General features: G+C 39.2%; 1 protein-coding gene across 2 annotated transcripts in view; it reads right to left on the bottom strand.

Moving 5' to 3' along the window:
• COL24A1 (collagen type XXIV alpha 1 chain) overlaps window positions 1–23,400 on the bottom strand; it is a 140,749-nt gene that overhangs the window by 52,978 nt on the left and 64,371 nt on the right. For both annotated transcript variants that reach the window (XM_071810473.1, XM_065842596.2), the window contains 4 exons: window positions 18,437–18,490; window positions 17,086–17,130; window positions 11,750–11,803; window positions 10,811–10,855 (listed from right to left, as the gene is read on the bottom strand). In XM_071810473.1, the coding sequence (XP_071666574.1) occupies window positions 10,811–10,855; window positions 11,750–11,803; window positions 17,086–17,130; window positions 18,437–18,490 (198 nt within the window). The remainder of the gene's footprint in view (window positions 1–10,810; window positions 10,856–11,749; window positions 11,804–17,085; window positions 17,131–18,436; window positions 18,491–23,400) is intronic.

Below are 23,400 nucleotides of genomic sequence, written 5' to 3'. Positions count from 1 at the left end.
TCTGAAGTCAAGGGATCAGAACCTTACAGTCCTTTTGAAAATGAAATAAATATCTCTAGAGGCTCTCCCACAAATTTCCACTGGATAAAACAAGTACCACATATAGAATAGGAAACATGAAAGTTCTTTTAAAAAAGCTTATTCCCAAGTGCTTGCAATACCCCCTTTATTATCAAATAAAAAGAAAAAAATTACAGTGTAAGGCCCTGAGAAAAGTATGAAAAAGTGAGCTTGAAGAAAAAGCAATTGTTGTCCAGACTGTATCACATGACTGCTCGTGGCATATGGCAGAAATGTGGAAGCTCCTAGTAGTGACATAATACAAAACTGTACCGTGTCTGTAACACTTCAAAAAGCCAAAATTATTTGCACTTTAAAAAGCACGAGTAAAATGACAATTCAGACACTGACACTACTATCTCTATACGTGTAGGAATGTACTAGCTCTAGTAGCACCGCACTGGCACGTAAGGGATTATTTTCAAAAAGCATTACTTAAGAACTCACTAGACAGCTCATATTGCTTTCAAGAGAGTAGTAGTAGTTTTTCCCCATAGAAATAATGTCAGAACAGAAAAACAACATTCTAATTTGACATCTCTGCCTTTGAAAAAAATATAAAAACATTTTTTAGGTTTTACCTGTATAATTTCAGTAGAGTTCAGCCTCAGGTACTTTAACATAACAGGTGCAAAGTAGCTAAGGCTGCTTATTTTCTTGGACTGCTAACTCCTCTGGAAATCTCATAGTTTAAATATATTGCAATAAGCTATTAATACAGCTGCCTTTGAGGCTGGCAATACTGGCACAAACCACTTTCTGGAAGTGGCTAAAGAGATAAACAAGTATCTTTATGGCTATTAGACTGATGTATTATGTGTGAGAACTTGGGTATTATATGTCAGAACTGAGATGTCTCTTGGCAGCAGCCAAAGATTCATCCTGGTGATACTGGCACTAAAGTGAGTCCCAGACGTCACTGGCAGGAATGAGGGACTTTTGTGACAAACTCTTGAGAAGGAGAGCTGCCACTGGTACCAGTCATGGCCAACAGTGGGTCTCAGCACCAGCCAGAAACCTCGGAGACAAAGAATTACCCTGTACGCTTGCTCATCAAGATAAGGGGTATGGAGGTATGGTTTCAAAAGGCTGAAGATTAATCACTTTGACTATCTTCTTCAAGAAAGGACAGAAGACATAACCAGAGCCAAGATGTAACTCAGACCTATTCTCCTTCCACAGAGACACTCCTGATCTCCCAGCCAACACCACACTGTTTACAGGTCTGAAGGTGCTGATTAGAAAGGTAGGGAGCTGTGCCTTGCACCAGCAGCAAAGCATTTGCTGTACAGCCTCTGATCTAGTCCCCTTTTCAATTCAAAAGTATTGCCTTTCTAACTTTCTCTGGTTTGAAAGAGAAGGAACGACTAGGAAGCAGCGACTGTGAATGTGCTGTTGTATGACCCAGCACATTAGGTCCAGCCTACAACACCTTCCAGAGCAAGGACAAAAGTTGGCTATTAAGAATCAAGTGTCCTAGACAATGGCTGTTCCTCAGAAAAAAAGCAGTTAAAATAAAGAAAATTTACAGTAAAAACACTAAAAGAAGAAATTGTACTTTTGGTGATACAAAAGATGGAAAAAAACCTCTGCATGAGTGGAATTGCATATGTATGGAAAGCAACAAAACTGTCAAGAAGACAAGAACTGAAGTCAGTGAAACTATAAAGGCAATAGGGACTTCGAAAGGAACGAACTGGAATAAGTTCATAACAGGTTAACTAAATAGTCTCCCGTCCTCCATGCAAAACAGAGGGCAAATGTCTCAGACTGAGATAATGCTAGCACAGGTACATGTAAAGGCCAGTGATGAAAAATAAAGCTTACTTTGGAATGTAGTTTTGGTCCTTAAAACAATTAGTAGCCTACAGTGAAGAGAAAGTGCAATCAAAGAGCAAAGCATCTTGTTCCATCAATATATTAGTCCTAAAGCACTGTTTTCCTTATGGGTTTTCTTAACGATCACACCGATTTGGGTTGGTTTATTACAGAGACCAGCCACTTAGGCTCAACTGAATCTAATCCTCACATAAGAGAATTTGTTGAGTCAGTGTCTTTCAGCATGCCTTCAACTCTTTGGGGAGCAGTGGTGGATTGCAAAAATCAAATTTAATGTATCAGGCAACAGAAAAGTAAAGCAAAAAATCCTGTTGTGTTTTTTTTTTTTTTTTTTTTAATCATGGTTTTAAACCTTGTTAAAAAACAGTCAATCTTCCATTTACAAGGATTTGCGTAAAACTCTCCAGTGACAATAACAGCATTTTAGAAACCTTTTTGACAGGAGCATTTTTGTGGAAAACTAATCAGAGACCAGATCTCACAACTAACATACGTCGGGGAAAGACGAAAACATTTCTAAAGCAGATGCTCTGTGTTAGAAACTAGAATGTAGTTAAATAATTGAAAACACACTGTATACTTAATGCAAACCCAAGTATGGAGGAATCCCTTGAAAAGCTTGGTAGTGCAAAATGAATGTTCAGCTGGGTCCAAACATTCATACAGAAGCAGTTACCTGTCAGGTTGTATGCTAACAAGTTCTTCTGTGTTAACTGAAAATTTTGTAATCCAATGTTTTTTAGAATTCGGCATTTTCAAAGGTTTTTATTCATCGTTTAATGAGATGACGCAAGTAATTTTATAATATCATCTTTGTACATTAACACTTTTCTATGAACTTTTTTGATATTTCAAATTGATTTTCACTAAATTTTGGCCCGAATCTGTGCTGAATCACTTCATTCCAGATCCAGCAATCAGCAGTATCATAATCTCTGCCTGCTCATTAAGATTCCCACTTAAATGTTTAAGATCCCGTCAACTTCATACTTCGTGAAGGACTTCATACATTTTGGCATCTTACTCAAAAAAAAACCCCAAATGAGCTAAAATTTAGGTTTGATTTTAACAGATCAACATGAACTTGAGGAATATTGAAGATTCAAGCAAACTACCTATGTTAAAAACAACCGAGGCTGAGGGACAGGAGGAGATGCTCTATCAGCTTCTACTATTTCATACAAAACTGATAGATATAAAAATACCTCTACAACTCAAAATAGTCTAAAAATGAAGTTCTAAGAAATAAATATAAATCTAAGCTCAGTTTTTCTAGCCAGACATAATGGTACTTATAATTTTTTTTCTTTTAACCAACCCATCTGGACCCCAGTATCCAAGGCACTAATACTGGATCTGTGCACACATGCTCCTGACACACGCAACTCAGATCAGGCCTGGACAAAAATTAGGAAAAAAGCATGATCCAGGGTTTATACTGGCTGCTCTTTGGGCTTGATATCAGCCGCAGTAGAACAAGATGTAGCTGATCTGTGAGAAAGGTGGTGTCATGGACAGTTGACACATGCTCTGGAACAAAAAAAAATACAACTGCCAGTCATAGATTTCTGTGTGAATTTGTATCAGATCAGTGCTTTTGCATGACTGTTCATCTGGCCAAAACCAGTATATCACTGAACCACAGATAGGCTTTTGAAACCAAAGACTTTCAATAGATTCTTTGTGTAGAATGTTTGCTTACTACTGTACCACTATCAGGTACGAACTGAATGCAGGAGCTGTCAGTATTCTGCACTTAGCGGTGAGATTAACCAGAAGTTTTAAAGAAAGCCCTGTCTGCAGACCACTGGGAAACAGGATCAATTTTGGAGGAAGTGTATTCTCACAGGAAGAAGAAACTCTAGTAACGTCATCTATTTCAAAGGCTAAATAAAGAATATAAACTGACACCAGTTTACTTACAGGTTACTGCCAGTTCAATTAGTTACTTCTGAATCCCTCAGTGACTAATACTATATTTGCCCTCTAATTACGCTTTAGTTGAAATTATCAAAATGCAAGAATAGACTAGAAAATGACCCCATGTCAAATCTTGGCATCCAAGCAGCTCTTGGCTGACAGCTGCGCAAACTGCAGTATGTATGCCACATAGCAACTGGCTTTCAGTTGTGCGGTCCTTTTCTTATTATTCAAGCTGGTGGTTCCACTTATAAACTTTAGAAACTATTTCCTACCTCATAACTATAGTATTAAAAATGTTATGAAATGACCATAAGATCTGTAGCTGCCTTACCCAGGATTATGTTGGGAAGCATGGTATTTGAAAGGCAGATGGTATTTTCTCCTTTTTGACAGTGAGATCGGGCCATGTGTTTCATTGGCATTTTCTGCCTGTTGAAAAAGTTACTTGGTAATCAACCAGAGGTGATAATCCAGGTGAAAATTGTGCTTTGTTACTGCCAGTGGAGAAGGCAAGTTAAAGCAGAGACGCACCATATTTGTACCTCACAACTGATGTTTCACTCAGTTTTTACAGGACTCAAAACTGTAACTACCTGAACATTTGGAAGACAGAATATACTGGCACCATTGCTTAATCTACAGCTAGTTTAGGAAAAAAATAAATTGATTAAATCTTACCTTCACTAACACCCATGTAACGTAGGACAATTCTGTTAGATCGCATTATGCAGAGAAATACTGGCACTTAAAGGATGGTAGCTTATGAAGTAGCAGCAAGATGTGCTCACTGGCAAAACCTTGGAAGCCAAACTGCAGATGACATGTGCAGATACTATTCCTCTATATTTTTCTTCCAAAACCACTAGAGTATACTAAATACTTCAGTTTAATTCAGACAGTAAAAGGGACAAACAGCAAAAAGACTGATGTGTGCCAATACCTACACCATTGCTGAATAAGTTTAATGCACGCTTGAACAATTTATCCTTGATAAGCCTTAAACGTTTTTTTTCTCGTATTTTAGTGCTGCAGAATCACTGGGGCATGCAAATAAAGTATGGATACAAAGCTATGGATCAGGTGGTGGGAAAACAACAACACAGTTGCAAAATAACTACTACACAGGTAACATCTGTCTCTATGGAAAGGCTAAATTCCTGCCTGGGTCAGGGAAAAGCCAGAGGACTGGTACGCCTTTCTGATGTTCTACTAGATCTGCAAGAGTTCCATTTGTATGTGAATCTTCCAAATGACCATGAGTAAAGGCAGCCTGAGGTTGGTACTATAAAGGCAGTCAGGCAATGGTTTGCTTGCTGGGAACGATACTGCATTTTATACAGTCTACTTGCCATAAGCTTGGAGATGACAGGAAGCGAATTACATGACACAAGATCTGTCCAAATCTGAAGTATTTTCACTTTCAAGTGACAATCAGAATAACAACATTTATAACAACATTCTTGGGTTTGAATGCTAAGTTCACTCGGGTAGTATTTTGTAATTTGTGCAAAGAAAAACAATATATATTCTTCTGAAGCTACATATTACTCCAAAGACTCATCTTGGCTAAAGAGAACTGGGATAAACGTTATTTACATTACGCATCTAACTAGTGGCTTTTTCTTGGGTAAGAAATTTAGCACAGAACAGATTATCCTTCTGTTTGACTGTTCTCAATGGTATAGGGAGTGTTGACTGATTCAAGATGTTTGTCCTAACTTGCAAAACCATAATGGGTGTGGGGTTGTGGGTATTCTGTGGGGTTCCATGGCAGTTGAAACTAGCTGATGAAGAGCACTACTAGCAAAAAATACTTCAAAAAAGTGAGTAACAGCTTAAGAAAAGCTAACCTCCAGATACTGTAACCTGCTTCCCCACCCTTCTCAAGAGAAAAACCAGCAGCAATAATAGTATATCAGTTCATCTAGGGTAAAAACAAGGAGCAGAACGTAGACACAGAAGTATCATTATAAGCATTCACCATAAGACCTTCACAGAACTTAAACTCTATCAAAAGGTTTCCGAAAGCAGCTGAACTGGTTCCCTTCTTCTGAAGCCCTTGGCAATGCCACATGCATTTACCAGTCTTTGAAAAAGGTTTTCCTCAACTGACTTTTATTTTAGCCTATAGCTTACAATTCTCTTTTGCAAATCCTCAAAGCCCAGATTTTTCATGACATTTCAGATAACTCCTTCTATTGAGCATCCTGAAAACATCACGTAAAGCCCATTTAATCTTTCCTTCAAGCAAAAGGAACTGCCATTTCCATTCTCCATGAGTTAATCACCCTGGTGCCTAACCCACCTAACTTTTACCTCTGCAGAAGATGAGGTAATTACTTTATAGGAATTCTTCTCAGAAGCAGCTCAACTCCTAGGCACACAGCCTGACCACAGCATTTTCTTCCCTTCCTGCAGCCCCTCACAGGCTGACTGTTTTCAGGCTGCTCTGAAGCTGCCATTGGCAACCTGAATAGCGCTGCGTTTCTTTGCTGGACTGTAACTTTTTATTCTTTTTTTTTTCTTTTTTCTTTTTTTTTTTTCCTTTTTTTGGGAAGGGGTTGATTTACGGGGTGGGGGGGAGGGCAGAAGGAAGCACTTCTCTTTTCAGCTTTTTTTCTCTTCTGCTCTTTCACAAACTATTTGCAACTGAACAAACTTGCTGACATGTAACTTTTCCACATCTTTGAAGATTATTTTTCCAGGATTTGTGTTCATGAACTCTGCTTATTTTAGTTTGTCCTTTTGACACCAGTCGTACACGCTGCAGCTGACAGTTCTACCCTTGTACTCCATCTCGGTATGTGAATATGTGTCAGTGGTTTCTAATTCAGAAGTGTATGGGCCAAGGGCTGAATTTCTGTGATGGAGCTGGCAAGAAGAAATTGGAATTAACTTGCACGTAGTTATTCAGTGTGACCTAGTCTGGGTAAACACTAGTATTACCAAATGGTAACACAATCCTGACAAGCAATGGTTTTCAATCCAGATTAGTTCAATTTTGAGCTATAAAAGATGAGCAATGAATCATTATATTAAATCATCCCTGACACTTTAACAAAGACAGGTCATTTGTATGAGATGCTTGAAGCTGGTTTCAAATATTTGCTATCCCTGGATAGCATCTGATCTTAGCATACAAAATCCAGTTGCGCATGTCAGCAAAGTGCAATTTTCCTCCCAAAATATAAGGGCAATTTTCTCAGTAGCTGAAGTGGATGTTTCCTTTGACATGACTTCCAAAAGATTTTCTCTCATCAGCAGTATAAATTTGCTCTGCCTGCTGCCCCTTCTCACTCCCTTGATGAAACCCTCTGCAGTTGGACCTGATGGTCCTGCAGTTAACTGAGTATCTCACAGCAACAGACAGCTGCTGGGTCCTGTCACAGCTTCAGGCTCTGCTTAGCCAAACAGCACCACCTGAACCTGCCCACCTTCCCCTTCAAACAGGGAATAACCTGCAGCCTGAGAAACAGGGGTTTTTTTATTGTAGGACTCTAAGGAATGGTGTTCAAAGTTTGTGATCATAGGCACATTTCCAATCTAGTATTAAAATGTGTGCCATTTTAAGCTTATGAGCACAGTGAACATTTTATAAATTTAGTCTATTCAGTTTCCACACCAGACAAGCATCCAGAAATACTTTGGCAGAAATGTACTCTGGAGTCATCAGTTTCATGTGACCTAAGAAATGATGGACACTATGGCTTCTGGCCTATTGGCAAAGCTGCATTTCAGCACATACCCATCCTACTAGACTGAATAACCAAACATTATGGGTAAGTGTCCTGCTATCGAAACTTCCCTGCTTGTGCACAGTTGCCATCTGTATTTTTCTAAGCAGATATTGGGCAGTACTTGACCTGGAAAAGCTGCTACAAAAAAGCAATAACTATTTTGGCACCTTAAGCAGCAGCAACAGATGTATTAGTCAGAGACAGAAGATGGATGATACCAGGAAAAGAAAATTAGAAGAAACTGAGGAAAAATATTGATGCAACCTTTTACTATCGATAGCAGACACACACGTGTGTCATCTCAATTTGCTATGAATTCAACATTTACAGGATTTATTATTGCAGAATTGCTTCTTTTGACAGCTTATTCAGGAAATGACTTAGTTTTCTTTTAGAGAACTGGAATACTGCGTGGGCTTAAAAGTCTGCATCATATTCTGTAATTTGAAAAACTCAATAAATATAATAAATAAACAACAAACAATAGATAAACCAAAAAGGGTGGGAGGGAGGTGGTGGCACAGAAGGAAGAAACCACACACACAGAATTTCATTAGGTGTTGGACTTCCTATCAACTTTATAGCAATTTCATTTTCCCTTTGATTTTACTATTAAATAAATCATACAGCAATTGCACATCATTTAGTGCTATTTGTACAAATCCTCTTTGTATTTGGTGTGAACAATCAACTGGTAACATGAACTTCACAAGGCATCAGTAAAGACAGATGCCTTATTGCATACCTTCTTTTGGGCTCCATCTCAAAATCTGTCACAGCAACTATTAACAGTAGCATTTGTACTTTGCTCTTGTGCTTTTTCTTTTATTTTTCAAACTCGTGTGCATGTGTGAAGTTTGTATTCTCTCTGCACACTGAGGAAAATAAAAATTACTTGTTTCAAACAAAAGCTGGTGACAAGGTGGAAGTACAAAACTGCATCCAAAGGGTACAGAAGTGAATTTTGCATCAGGACTCACATCTGGAAAACCATTTTCTTCATATGAGAAAAACCAACCTCTTCCTGCTGGTACTTTTCAATCTACTTATGTAAAGCTCAACTATTAGTATAATTATTTTAATCATCAGTGTAATAATTGGTTATATATCTGAGCTAGTCAGTATGACATTGGTATTAAAATGGAGCTCATTTAGTGGTGAATAATATGTGCACGCAAAATATCTGAGCTGTGTAAAATGTGTGCACTAAGTTCAAGTTCACTGAGGAGCAAAACAAAATCCACGACAAAACCAGAAACTTAAGGTTAAGTAACTAGCTTCTTTGACTGTTTTACATACAGTTATTAATGCAGTGACATAAAATTGAGCTTAGCTTTGTCTTTTGTTGAGGATTTTGGTGCATGTGGCACTATACAGAGTAAATGCTATCCATTTTCCCTAAGGTGTTACAGGCTGAAACCCAGAATTTTTCTGTAATAAAAGCTTCATTTTGCACAGTGTTGGGGAAAAACAAACTGAAACAAACAAAAAAACAAACCACCATCAACACACAAAACCACAAAACCAAAACAAAGTAAGTGTAATGTTGTCAGAAAAATTCTGGTTGTATGGACAGATTGCATTTCTGTGTCCCTGTACCATCATTTCTGTCTCTCTCCATAAAAATGTTCTCCTCTATCCTGACATCCTCATTCTCCAGGACTCGTCCATGTTTGCCCTAATCATTCAGCAGTATAAAAATCCCCAGGTTTTCCAAATGGTGTAATAAGGAAAGGAAACTAATGCTTTACAGCCCAATAAAATGAAGGCTTTGCTACGTATAAACCGCTGAACAAAGCTATGGATCAAGCTGCTGCTAATTATACTCGTTACATTTAGAGATACGCTGGTTGAGTTTTAAGTGGAGCTTTTGGCATTGTTTGACATTATCAGTTCCTGTCTAAGCAGATACTTTGAACTGACAGAGTCCAGCTTCTCAGTCCCCTTCCCTGGACCAGAGTCTTCAAAGAGCATAGAGGAGCTGGACTTGACTTACAAGCAGTTGTGAAAATTTCAGCAGCAACCAACCATTTGATGAGCTGTTTGGGGTACATCTGTTTGAGATTTTGAAGACAATAGGGAGTTCACTTTGGCTGCTGGCTAAGTTGAACAGAATTTACGTGACTGGTACAGCACTGATCCCAAACCAGTGTACGGTATCTCTCCTTGGCATATATTAATTTATGAAACAAAATCGATTTTGTCAAGTCCTACACAACATCTGGGTAACTAAAGCATGAGTCAACAAGCTTAGACATGCTCATAGTATCCAGAGACAAAAGTAAAAAATACAAAAGGGGAGGGGCTGAAATTAAGCAGCGAGAATTGCAAGGCACTATGTTTAAGTGATAATTATCAACTAAAAAAGCACCTACAGTGGAAGAACTGGGAAAGATAATGACTTCAGAAAAAAAGGATTGAAGACTGTGGATCACAACCTGAGTAACAACATGCTTTGCTAAAACAGGGATGTATAAGCAAGAATATGGCTTGAGAGAAGCATTTTTCCCCTTTCTCTCAGCAGTTTGAACAGTTTGGGCAGTAAACTGGAGTCATAGATGTTAAGATGAATTGGAAACAGCCTACAGGAGAGTAAGAATGTGACTTAAATTATCTAGAAAACATGAAAGGCTAAGTGAATTAGGATTGTTTAGCCTGAAAAGAAAGAATGAAGCAGGCACACAATTTGTAAAACGCTGTTTCCAGCAGAAGAGAATCAGGTTACGCAATTGGAAGAACTGTTTAAAATTAAAGATAAAGAAGACTTGGGCTGTCTGCAGGTCACGGAGCCTTTGTTCTTGGAGCTTTGTGTAACTGGTTAGTCTGATATTTGTCAGGAGCGATATAAGAGAAATGGATCCTGCCTCAGCAGTAGCGGATGGGCTGCGTGTCAACTACACTTGGAGCTCTGCCACTTTATGGAGGGCAGACAGAACAAGTCTGCAAAACACATCCCAGGCTAGACATTGCCTCTCAAATAATTTCACCCAAATATGCTTTGGGAGATCCCTACAACTACCTGTAATGTTCACTCAGCGTATTAGGAAAAAAGCAGAATTAACGCTGAAAAATACCTAAAACAGGAACTTTCTTTAAATAGTATGATTCTGAAAGACCATAAAGGTATAGCTGGCATACTACAGCTTCAAAGAAAGGCAAACTTCATCAGAAAGTTACTCCAACAAATTACTCATTCATCCTCAAATAAACATACAACTAAAAATAAAACCAGAAAGATAATTCAAGCTTACTGCTTCACCAGTTTTTCCAAGGGTTCCTTGATCTCCTTGTTCTCCCTGTTAAATGCAGAAAACAGATGACATAGTTCATTAAAAAAAGTAATTTCTTTCATATGTGTATATTAAAGTCCTCTATTTTCCTGGGAACTTCTTTATTTTCTAAATTACATCTGCCAATTAAAACTTAAGTAAAGTTAGGCAACAAGGAAAAATTAAATTTAGTTGGTGGCTAACTTAGATTTTGTAAAAAGATGTAAGCACTGTCCTAAAGTATTTAGGAGTTGCCCACAAAAATGAAAACTATGAATTAGAGGCTCACCAAATACATTAAGTCAGCAAATACTAGAAATAAAATATTTAGTTTTCATTTAAGTCTTTCAGCAAATTACAGTCATTATTTCACAATTGCTTCAAAAATAAACGTCACCTGTGCACACTATTGATAACTTTAATTTTGTTATGAAATATTATATTAGGAAAATTGACATTTGAATGACATTTTAACAAAGGTCTCCTCATCCCCCAATCCCCAAGTGATTTGGGTACTGTTTACTCAGATTGCAACTCCGCACTGAGAAACTCTGCTGCCTCAAGCTCCTCTTTCAAACTGCAGCTCCTCACACCATCCCCCCTCACACCGCCAGAGCCCTGCCAGCACAGGAGCTGCCCCGGGTCCCTTGGTGCTCCCAGGCCCAGCCATCCTCATGTCCCCAGGCACCCAGATCTCATTTTACTAGGTGCTGTCTTTGCTCACACATCACTCTGTGCCTAGTTTCCCTCCTTTCCAATATGAGATCTTGCAGGAGAGCAAAATCACCAGTATGGCACACACTTACATGGAAATGTGAACTCGTATCCTTTCACTGACATGCCATTACATGTAGCAATGTGTAATTGTACACAGTTGATACTCCAAATACATTTTATTTCATACATAGAACCACCACTTACCTTTAAACCTTCTGGTCCAGGTTCACCTGCATAACCTTTCTGTCCTGGTTTTCCCTAAAAAAAAAAATTTGTTTACAATATTTTATTGTAATCAATTTTTAAAAGGTAGTTTCATCCCAGTTTCTATATTTATCAAAATATCTGCACTCAAATGTACAGTTTAATAATATTTAATACCAACAACTGAAGCTAGTGTATTTATAAATTCACATCTGAAAAGACGCCATTGATTATTACAGCAAACACTAGCACGGTAAGCAGAACCTGTATTAACTCTTACAGCAGTTAAACACTGAGGATAAACAGTCACAAATCAAGAGTCAAACACATTCCAATTTTGGTTTAAAAGAACATATTAAGGAGCCAATGAAAAGGTAAGGTCATGTTCTCTCCTGACTAATTCCAGCAGAACAAGGACTCAGGCTAACAGAATTTGAAGTTTAAACTTCAGGGGCTGGTGTCATAACTGTCCTTCCTCAACAAGGCAAAATCCATTCAAATATCCTCTCCTCTTTGTTCATCAAATTGATCTTTTTAAGCCTTATGTCTCACCACCAGTATTTTGCTCCTGATAGATCTTGTTTCTCTGGTACTCAGAGTTAATAACATACTGTTACCTGGAATAAATACAGCAACATCAATCAGAGTGGGAGGCCATGAAGTGATGAGGTCTTTGAAGTATTTTATAAGATCTGTCCCTCCCTCTGTCACTCACACAGACCCACAAAGGCACAAAAACTAGAATGCTTTCCTCCTGAATTTTCAATTAGATGTTTATAACTCTACTATGTCTCACTTTTAGGAGGTCATCTTCCCTCCAGGTGTACTTTACGTCCTCTACAACGTAAAACATGGCCTAACCCTTTGGTTATGTGAACATCATAGACCTGCCTAGACAAACTTTCCCCATCTGCTCTGAGGCAAAGTCCCTAGTCCAAAAGTAAAGCTCCAATGGACTGGATCTGGCCCTTGAGCAAGTTGCTAATGAGATCACTGAAGACTGACAATTGGAGAAAGAAAATTAATTCAACACTTTAATGATTTGGTATCAAAAAGAGGCAGATTTCTACTAAAAGGAAACTATCAACTGTTGTTCCAGCAGACTGAATAATTGTAACCACAGGACTCTGTAATGAGAGCTTTCCTTTCCACAACAGTGTTCCTGAGACATGAGCAACTCAAGCAAAAGATAACAAACAGGTTTCTTAAAAAAAGGTGGGATTTTTCCACTTGGCTCTTTTGCTCTGGCTGCTCAGTGCCTGTCTTACAGAGCACAACGTGTGTGTTAGTTTCTGGGCATCTGAGAAGTTCTCTATATGGTTTTAAAATATATTTTCTTAGTAGGTTCCAAGACTTCTCATATTAATCCTTTTCATCTCCCTTTTTCTCTCTCTGCCTGCCTTGAGATTTCATTTTGCCCTACAAGTTCCAAAAAGTATCACTGTTTTAGGAACCGACTTGTTTTTGCCAGTGGATTAAAACATGGCACAGCGAGAAACACAGGGAGAAAAAGACCACGAAGAAAAGTTCTGAGAGACCTATGTAAAACAAGTCACGTCTGTCCACAGGGCTTAGGAACTAACAAGTGATGGGATTCTGCAGGTTACTACATGCTGTTTAACTACTTTGCTGCTAGTCACCATTGTTAATTACCTTGATAATTTTAGTCCTATCAGAACTGAATTGGAGTTACAACTAGTAAAGGTTTCCTGGCTGTAGTACTCCAGCTATGTACCAGCTGTGAAGGACACACAGCAGATGCAAGCTGATCAGAAAACAAGACGGGTGGATTTAACTGTTAAAGCAATTTGAAACATACAGATCTGCCTTCAGACAAAAATGTAATACAACTGTACATTACACAAGGAGGTAAAATCACTGACAGAAAGTTAAACCAGGGATGGCTGCTTTTCTGCTTGCAAACCCCAGAGAAAATTACTCTTCCAGGGCAGGGTAATCCTAACAGAAATGTCTGTTTCCTAAAATATTAGCTGGAAGTTCTGCCTTTCCCTTTCAGGAAGCACCAACCACCTGTGCTTCCTTTCACCTCCCAATGGGTTGATACCGGCATGTATATTTTAATATAAATTTCTCTCACTGTGACTCTATTCCCACCCCTTCACAAGCTCCTCAGGTGCCTCCAGCCCACAGGAGACATGTGCCACCTTCAGAAAATACTGCACTGGGGGAGTGGGGCAGCTTTGAAAGCACTTTCCTCCATCTTCAGGAGGAACTGCTCACCTTATGACTCTATAAACAGCAGCTTATTACACATCTCTCCAAAAGGAATCAACTAACAATTCTTTTTTACATTCTGGTTTAAAACAATCTCTCCCTCCCCGCCCCCCCCCTTTAAAGGCATTTTCTGCTCCAGCAACAAAGATACAAAGAAAATAAAATGCAGCAATGCTTGCACTGACTGAGCTGAACTACAGTGACATTTACAGTGTGAATATTTGGATAACCTTTTAGAAAGAGAGTTAATCTGCAGGAAATTGAATAAACACAGTCACTTCTTTGATGTGGCATCTACTGTATTTTCAGACGACAAAAATAAAAATCAGCATTTTTTTTATTTAGAAGGATTAATTTAAGAGAATACAATTATTTGACTTTGAAATAGAAGCCTTGAAAAGGAATGAATGAAAAAAATCAAATTGTGTGGTCAGATTCAGCTCAAAAACCTCTTCCTAAATTCAAACAGGCTGAGCTCTGTGGAACCTGAGATATACCCTGAGTAAGTGGGGAAGCCTCCTCAGTTTTGATTCCAGTTGTTTTAGACACATGTGAATTCTTTTCCAAGCTTGAACCTGAGAACCAGAGTGCAGGTTCATATTCAACTTCTGTTCCAATAGAGGACGATCTGTTTTGCTGGCAGCATTGGTCAGATGAGACCCACGTGGTTTTGATCTCGTGCATGTTTTTTAAAGCAAAACAAGGGTGGGGGCAGTGGAAGGACAAAAGTGGGGTGAAAAATTAATGGCAGCCTGCTTGGTGCATGACTAAACTAACAGGGGGCTGAACACTTTGACATGAAGCCTACACAGCAGAAGAGATGAGGAATTCCAAAAGCACTAGAAACCTGCTCCATTACTGTCCAAGAGAAAACTAGAACAGTTGCATAAGAATAATCAAAGGTTTGCAATGTGTCACCCATAAGGATACTTTACCTAGTCTAGACAAATCCTAAATCAGGATAACAGCAGATGAAGAGAGGACTAACCTATCAACTATGCCTACAAATAATGTCAGGAGGACAGGAAGCAAAGCTGTAGTGAGGACAACACAGGTAAGAAAGGCCAGATGTTAGAAAAACCACCTGTAAAACAGGCAAAAGACTGAAGCAGATTGCCAAGTCAGATGAAGAATCACCACCCCTGGGGGCTGCAAGAAACAAGTTAGAGTCATATCTGCCAGCTAAAGGCATGGCTGACAGCTGATGGTGCCTCGGGGCCATGCATGGTCAAACCATGACTTCAGGTCCCTCTTGGAGACCTCCCCTGCCCCCACAGCTGTTTAATTAGGACAGTGCCACCACAGTTTTGATACCGTTTGCTTACAGACGTAGCATTCACTGTTTTTCAACTCCTTTCATGGAACGTGGAAAAAAAGCCCATGTAAATCAAATTAATGTGAAATTGCAGTGAAGCAAAAGCAAGCATAATTTAAAAGACAGATGTGTTCAGCAGTTTGTCTGACTTGGTCCTGCTAAACTATATCCAATTTAACAACTTCATGATTGGGACTCTCCAATGTAATCCAGAGTCTCTGTTACCAGCAGGAGTGAAGCAGCAAGGACAAGCAGAGGTGGCAGCAGAGTTCAGAGCAGCAGTGAGAACAAGTTGGCCTGGAGCTGTGAAACAGCTGGAGTCAGCAGAAGCTGTAGAGTCCAGGCAAGAGCAGATGGGCCCCAGGATGAGGGGGATAAACAGGCAGAGCTCCTCATCAAGCAAAATTCCCATTTCCCCTAACTCTCATTCCAGGAGGGGATGTTAGCCAGCAATGTACTAAAAAATGTCTGTGGACGGCAACCCTGGGGCCCATCTCAGATCCACACATTCTTCTCTCAACAGCTTGTTGTGAGAGAAACCAGGGAGCCATAAGACATGCCAACGGTGTGCACACATCCCATTGAGAGAAATCAAACCCAAAATAACTTAGGTCAAACTGACCCAAAATAGATTAAAAAATATTTCAGTTTGCTTGGTTACACAGAAATTTTTCCTCTTGGGCCATTTCGACACCAGCTGATGGTGGCCTGTGATTGCCTGGCAGTGAAGAGAACGTGAAGGTTGGTGTCTCATTGACCATGAGTCACCCACTGGAGTGTCTTCTTTCCAATTGCCACAGCACAATATGGAAGATGCTGTCCAGCCATAAAGCCCTGCCCAAGGAGGAGATGCAAAGCATGATGCAGCCAAACTCAAAATTTCCATCAGGTTGTTGGCAGAAGCTCAAGCAGATTAAACTAAATATTGAACTGAGTCACAATATGTTTTGGAATTATGTTCAATTTTTTGCATGTTTTCCTCAGCTGAAAATAAAGCTAATGAACAGGAAAAATGACATAGGAATATGTCTACTCTAGAACCAGGAAACAATGGGAATGACTGACCCAGGTTCACACAAAAAATGTGTGATTACCACTCACATAAGCAAATCAAGTAAAGGCAGAAGACCATATTGCTTTCAATAAACTTAGCAATACTCCTGTAGTTTCTAGTGCAGGCTAGTATTCATTTTTACCTTAGATTTTTTTAAAAAATAAGCTTCAAGTCCACTAAATACTCTTAGACACTAGTACATTTTTATAACTAATGAAACTGTTTCTTAGTTTTAAACTTCTATATTTTAAAACATGTCAACTCAAACAGCACTACGACATTCCAGCTTTACTGTCTTCAGCAATTGTCTACCAGACCAGTTTTAAAATTATTTCTTAAAGCATCAGTCCTTTTTATTTCTCCCTGTGAGCTGAGCCTCATGGTGGGTTCTTCCCCAATTTAAATGTTTTCATATATCAACTGGTTCAGTCCTTAGGGAGTGCACAGTGGTTTCATCTGTCTCAGAGGAGCACCATTAGCAGTTTGTCATTGACTCCTTCCTTTTCAAAAACTTGCATTTTGTGCACCATAGCTGTGATTTCCTTTCAAATCCTGTATATGGAAAACCATTTATCCTCCCAGCTCTGCTTGGAGCACGTGCTGAGGAAAGAGACATATTTATTCAGGAGGTGCCACTATAACACAGTCACTTCTCACAGAAAATTGACCTTTTAAAGCAGTACTTCTGAAACATAGCCTGCTCTAACAAAATAAGTAACTACTTGTACTCACTCTTGGGCCGACTCCTCCAATAGGTCCAGTTGGTCCCGCTTCTCCCTAAAAGAAATCAGAACTTCAAAAATCTTGATGTTAACTCTAGCTTAGAAAAAAATAATCCACAGATTACTGTTTGGATTTATTATATTGTCTGAAATTTGCTTCATAGGTGTTTGTATGAGTGCAAGTCTGATAGAAACACTATAAAAGAGAGTAATCTGATTTCAGACGAATTCATTAACCAGAAAGCCATGTCGTAGGTAGCCACTAGGTGCAGTCAGAAAGGCTGTAAAACTGTTGGTATACCTACCATCATACCAACATTGTCACAATTTTGAGCAGGGACAGACTCAGCAATGATGGGTCAAACCACTCTGTCTGCCCTGCAGTTACTCTCTTCTAGCAACATTTGGCACTTCAGGACTGTAAAAGCAGTAGAAACATTCCTGCTTTTCCAAGTTGCTGTGCCACAGCCACTAAGTTAGCCAGGCCATTTTGCCAGGGGTTATCCTTGTCTTTTCTCAGGGATGGAGGGAAGCTGGGGCTCAGGCTTACCAGGTACATGAGAGAAGAAATGAGACACTGTGCCTGTGCAGTGCACTGATATAATTTTGCGTGATGCTGGACTGCAACGTGAACTCTTCAGGATTCACTTGTTACACAATTATATTAAACTATACCAGGATATCATGCTGTGATCATTTTATGGTTCACTGATCCTCTGCAATATGGAAGATTTTCTCCAGGTTTTGGAGAAAGCGGTATACGACATTTTTAATTAAAAGCATTAGGAAACAGAGGAATGAAGAAATACTACCTACAGCTTCCTGGCTTCTAAGTGAACAGATTATTTTGCCACTGTTTGCTTTTACTCAGTGTCTGTCATGGAAGCCCACAATAAATCTACTTAGAAGTCCAGAGGTCTATCCCTAGAATCACTTATGAAATTATTTCTAATGTTAATTACTTTTAATTTAAGAGACACGAGTTTTTCTTTTTACAATGAATTAAGAATACTCAATGAAGAGCTGCCTTCTTCCCCCTTCAGTTAATAGGAGTCTCTTTACTTCAGCGTATCTAGGATACTGTGAATTTATATATGGTTTCTATCTCCATACCACCCTCTTTCCCCCATTTCTCCAGTTTTACTAAAAGAACTATGGACACGTTATCTGATATTCCACTGAAATAACTCAAATAAAACACATAATGGATGCATAGCCCCATAAGGCTGCTAAACCTCTTTGCAACACCTGCCAAAATGCAAAAGAGATTTGAAATTTTGCATGACAACACCATAAACACCTAACCATTATTATTTTTCCTTTAAACATAATCTCTCAGTTGGAGAATTTTTCCATCTTACCTCAATTCCTTTGGGGCCTTGTGGCCCTGGAGGCCCCCGGTCACCCAGAAGTCCCTAAACATTCAAACAAACACAGTGAGAACTTGTATCAGCTAACAATCGGATTGGTTTATTTTCCCCGCTCTTTACAAACCTGGACAGAAATGCAAAACTGAGGAAGCAGACCTCATTTCTTACCATTGTTCTTAGGACTTCCCTTGGGAAGCCAGGAGAAGATGCAGCAGAATTCTAATATCTGCTAGAAAACTAAATATTTTACAAACTACTTTTTACAAACTACATAGATTTTTCTGAAGTTTTTTTTTTCTTTGTTTTTTTTTTTTTTTTTTGAAAAGGAAATAAAATATTGGAGCTCACAAAAGAAAAATTCCTCTTTTCCAAAGACATAAAACACACCATCATATTCGGATTAAAGCAGAACCAATGTAATTCTTATAGATCTTTGATTTAGGTAGTCTTTAGCATAACATGTCATGACAACATTGCAATGGAAATGAACTAGAAGGTGGAGCCCCAGTAGCCTAAACCTGGGATTGTGGGTTCAAGTCCCAGCTGTGGTGACTCACCACCCTCCCACGCCTCTGTTCAATAGACATGAGGGCCTGGATGGGGAATGCAGCAACTCAAGGAACCAGGGGCAATGGCAGCATGGTCCCACCCCGCCTAGAAGGAGGAAGGTCCATTCCCGAATAGGAATGGAACGGATGGGACTGAACCTACCAAATAGTTATGAAGCTCTTGCAAACAGAACCAAACTACCACATTGAGGAAGGAGGTGACAGGGTCTCTCCATCAAAAACAGCTCCCACAAAGCTAAAACGACAGGTTGTGATTGCAGGAGACTCCCTTCTAAAAGGAACAGGAGGCTCAATATGCAGGCCTGACCCACTTCTAAGGGAAGTGCTGCCTCGCTAGGGCCATGGCGTAAAAAAAACCAAACCCTTACTGCCCTGGTTAAAGCCTCAAACCATTTAGGGATGTGGTTTAGTGCTAGAGTTAGGCTGTGGTTGGACTCAATGGTCCTGAGGGTCTCTTCCAACTGAAATGGTTCTATGATGTTCTATGAAATTAAACTACTAGCTTGTCCAAAACTACTTGTGATTTTCAGCTCTCAGTTTTCTGTCAAAATTATAATCAGCTTCCCAGAGACAAAGGACCTTATCCTCTGCCAACTCTGAGTTTTCATGACTGCTCACATTGACATTTTCAAAACTTTGTTAAAGTGACTTCATAGCTAGCAGCGTGTCAAAAATCTTGGTTATCCCAATTACAATGGTAGTAACTGGGAAAAACACTTAACCTGGCATAGGACACACAAAACCAAACAAACAAACCAAACCAAACAAACAAACTAACTGTGTAAAAATATTATTATCATTCTGTGAAAGCTAACCTTGAAAAAAAAATAGATAAAGCAACAGAGAAACTGCCCTTTAGGAGAGATATGATTAGCGTCTGAAGAAAGCAATGGTGGGAAAGTTCCAAGTGTAAGCCTTATTAACTGCTTACTAATGAAGCTGAAGTCTAGACAGAAGGTGCAGGCATTGGTCCAGTAACAGTTTACTTAGCAAACAGAGTAAAATGGAACAGAGAACAGAACACCTCAAGGTACTGAGTTTCATCAAGGAGCCCATCAGTCTGGGAAGGAGGGGGTGGGTTGCTGTTTGACACACCACCACAAAAAAAAGTGACAGGAAGGCTTTTAGTAGCACTAAATAAGTAGTATTCCTGTGTGGTTAGTCACAAAAAAAAATTCATTGCCAGAACTGTTGTTTTATTCTAATAGTAAAGAACATCAGGTTATATGGCTTTCAGTACAATGTAATTGCTACCGTACACACCCATCTGCTGCACTTAATTGGATACAGAAAAAAGAGTCCCAGACTGTAAAATGAATATTTAGACTAAATGAAATTTCCATCGCTCCTTTGAGGTTTCAGGCAACAAACAGAAAATTAAGGTAGTCGTTAGACTGCCAAAGTATCTGGAAAAAACTAAGGGAGTCAGCAAATGGAGGTATCCTGTGTTTCACATATATAACTTCCCAGTTGACCATCCCTTCTAGATGTGGTGAAACTCCTAATAGTCACTTCTAAATATTAAATGTGTTATAAAAACAAAAATAAATTAACAGAGGAAGGAAGCTCTCAACTCCTTCCATGGTAAAACACACATTACTGGAAAAACTACAGTTGCAGTCAGCATATTCGGAACATCTTTTCCTCTCGCTTGGTTACAGAACATAAATACTTGCAAAAATAACATAGGAAACAAACTAAATTATTTCAGAACTTATTTTAAAAAGAGAATAAGAATGTTTTTAAGGAGTGGGTTTTTTTTTTTAATAAGTGGTGGATCAAGATCAAACACCTTCTAAAATACTGTTTCCAAGCTGAGTTATGTGCTGTAGACCAAATTATGTAATGAATCCTTTGAACATTATTTAGAGAGGACAGATTTGCTGATTGCTGCACTAATTTATGGAAAACTGACAATCCAGAACTTCTACTGGTATTTAGAGCTGGCTGATCACACTCGCAGAGCTTAAACTTTCCACCAAGAGCCTGAACTTGTCCCACACCAACTGCTAAAAAATAAAGCTTACCCTGTTTTCTTGGCTTTTAAAACAGGTGTTGCTTCTGAGGAAGCATAAACAAAAACATGAGGAAAAGAGCAGCACACTGAGAACAGTTTTCTAAAAATAAAAGCTGGAAGAAATTTTTCATTATAAAACTGCAGTCAACATAAGACAGCTGGGAATCCCAAAAGCCAAACATTTCCAGTGCTAAGCAGTCTTTCTCTCTTGATTCTAGGAGCAGTGTAAGAGTTTTTCCAGTTTGGTAATCTTCCTTCTCAAATGTAAGCCATCAAATCTTCCTGATTAGAGCAGGCTGTCTAAGCTTTCTGTCACTAAGACCAAATGTGCTGCAAACAACCAAATCTTGTTCAGTTATTTAATTTCTACATCAAAGGAACAGAGAGTCAAACTTTGTAGGCTACCTTTTAGTACTTTTTTTTCCTGGAATCTCGGAAAAGGCAATAGATTAGTAATGTATGTGTTCATCAACCTAATTCTAAAAAAACCATCTAATTTAACACTTTGGATATAACATGGAATAATATGATCTCGGAGAAAAAACTGGGCAGCAGGGATTTGATCTCAGTTACATGGTTCATGTATCAACTGGAGGATTAAATCTGATATGCAGTTCAAGAATTGTTATATTTCTCTTCTATTTCCCCTAGACCCTAGACACAGTTTTACATCAAAAGTTTTTTTTAAGTGCCCTGATAATTCAAAATCACAGCAGCAACTGCCACTTCAATGTTCACATTATAATTTATTCACATAAGGCTGCTAACATTATCCATACCTACAAACAAGTTAGCAAAGCAAGAAATCCAGCTAAAGAAAAAGCCCGCGTTTGTCTCTGGAAATGTATTTTAACATCTCCCCAGTTTGCGGCACCAGATGACGAGCTGTCAGCCTTCCTAGTAAGTTCATATTTGGGCTATTTGAGGACAAGGCACTTGACACAGTTGAAAGACATGAGATGCAGAAAAGATTGGCTATGGCTTTGCAACCGGATTATTCTCAAGAACTATTAACTTTGGCATGGAGAGATTGTTATGCTCTTCCAGATACAAATAAGATTATATTTTTAAACTGTTTACTGCTCCCTGTCCTATGCTTCTTCAGTAGGCTGCCACAGAATTTCCCAGCTCTGCTGATGGGAAATCTTGTAATTTCCATCTCTGTTTATTCGTGGACAACTTGCGTGTTTTGTCTTTGGAGTGATAATATTGTTGGTCTTGCACAGTTCTGCCCTCCAGTTTACTTACAAAACTCAAAAAGGCCCTTCATTTTGGTAGGAAATAAACTGGTTCTCAGAATACAGTCATTCAGTTATCCTTTTCTGCATCTAGTCCCACTCGACTGAGTTGTCCTGGAATACAAATGCCCAAAACTGTGTGTACTACTTAGATAAAGTCTTCTCATGCTTTGTGCAGTGGCTTTAATGAGATATCTTGCCTCATGTGTTCTAAAATTTCACTTAATTTCTTACCACCTTTGTGTGCTTTTATGTCAGAGAGATCTGGCAGTGCCGTCATTCTTGCCAGGTGCAAAGCTCTAAGTTTCACAGTATCACAGTATCACAGTATGTTTGGGATTGGAAGGGACCTCAAAAGATCATCCAGTCCAATCCCCCTGCTGGAGCAGGAACGCCTAGGTGAGGTCGCACAGGAAGGTGTCCAGGCGGGCTTTGAATGTCTCCAGGGAAGGAGACTCCACAACCTCCCTGGGTAGCCTGTTCCAGTGCTCTGTTACCCTCACTGAGAAGAAGTTCTTTCTCAAATTTAAGTGGAACCTCTTGTGTTCCAGCTTGATCCCATTGCCCCTTGTCCTATCATTGTTTGCCACTGAGAAGAGCCTGACTCCATCCTCATGGCACTCACCCTTTATATATTTATAAACATTAATAAGGTCACCCCTCAGTCTCCTCTTCTCCAAACTAAAGAGCCCCAGCTCCCTCAGCCTTTCTTCATAAGGGAGATGCTCCACTCCCTTAATCGTCTTTGTTGCCCTACGCTGGACCCTCTCCAGCAGTTCCCTGTCCTTCTTGAACTGAGGGGCCCAGAACTGAACACAATATTCCAGATGGGGTCTCACCAGGGCGGAGTAGAGTTTACAATATATTGGTTTGGTCCCTGCACACATCAGTGGGATGAATTAGTACAAGTGAAGTTTTTAAGATTATCTAAAGATGCTGAACTCTGTTCCATGCACAAATTTCATTTCAGCATACTTCTGCCTATTTATCAGGGAAAAACTGCAAGGATAGTCCCAAGGCTGGTGAGAGAAACTTAATCGGTACTTACCTTTCAACAAGTAGTCAGTCTTTAGGTATTATTCAGTCATCATACTCTGGCTTAATTTCCGACTGTACTTTTTGTACTAGTCT

This window comes from Patagioenas fasciata, chromosome 6 (genome assembly GCF_037038585.1).
Source record: "Patagioenas fasciata isolate bPatFas1 chromosome 6, bPatFas1.hap1, whole genome shotgun sequence".
Taxonomy (NCBI): Eukaryota; Metazoa; Chordata; class Aves; order Columbiformes; family Columbidae; genus Patagioenas; species Patagioenas fasciata.
This window is presented reverse-complemented; position numbering and strand designations above follow the sequence as displayed.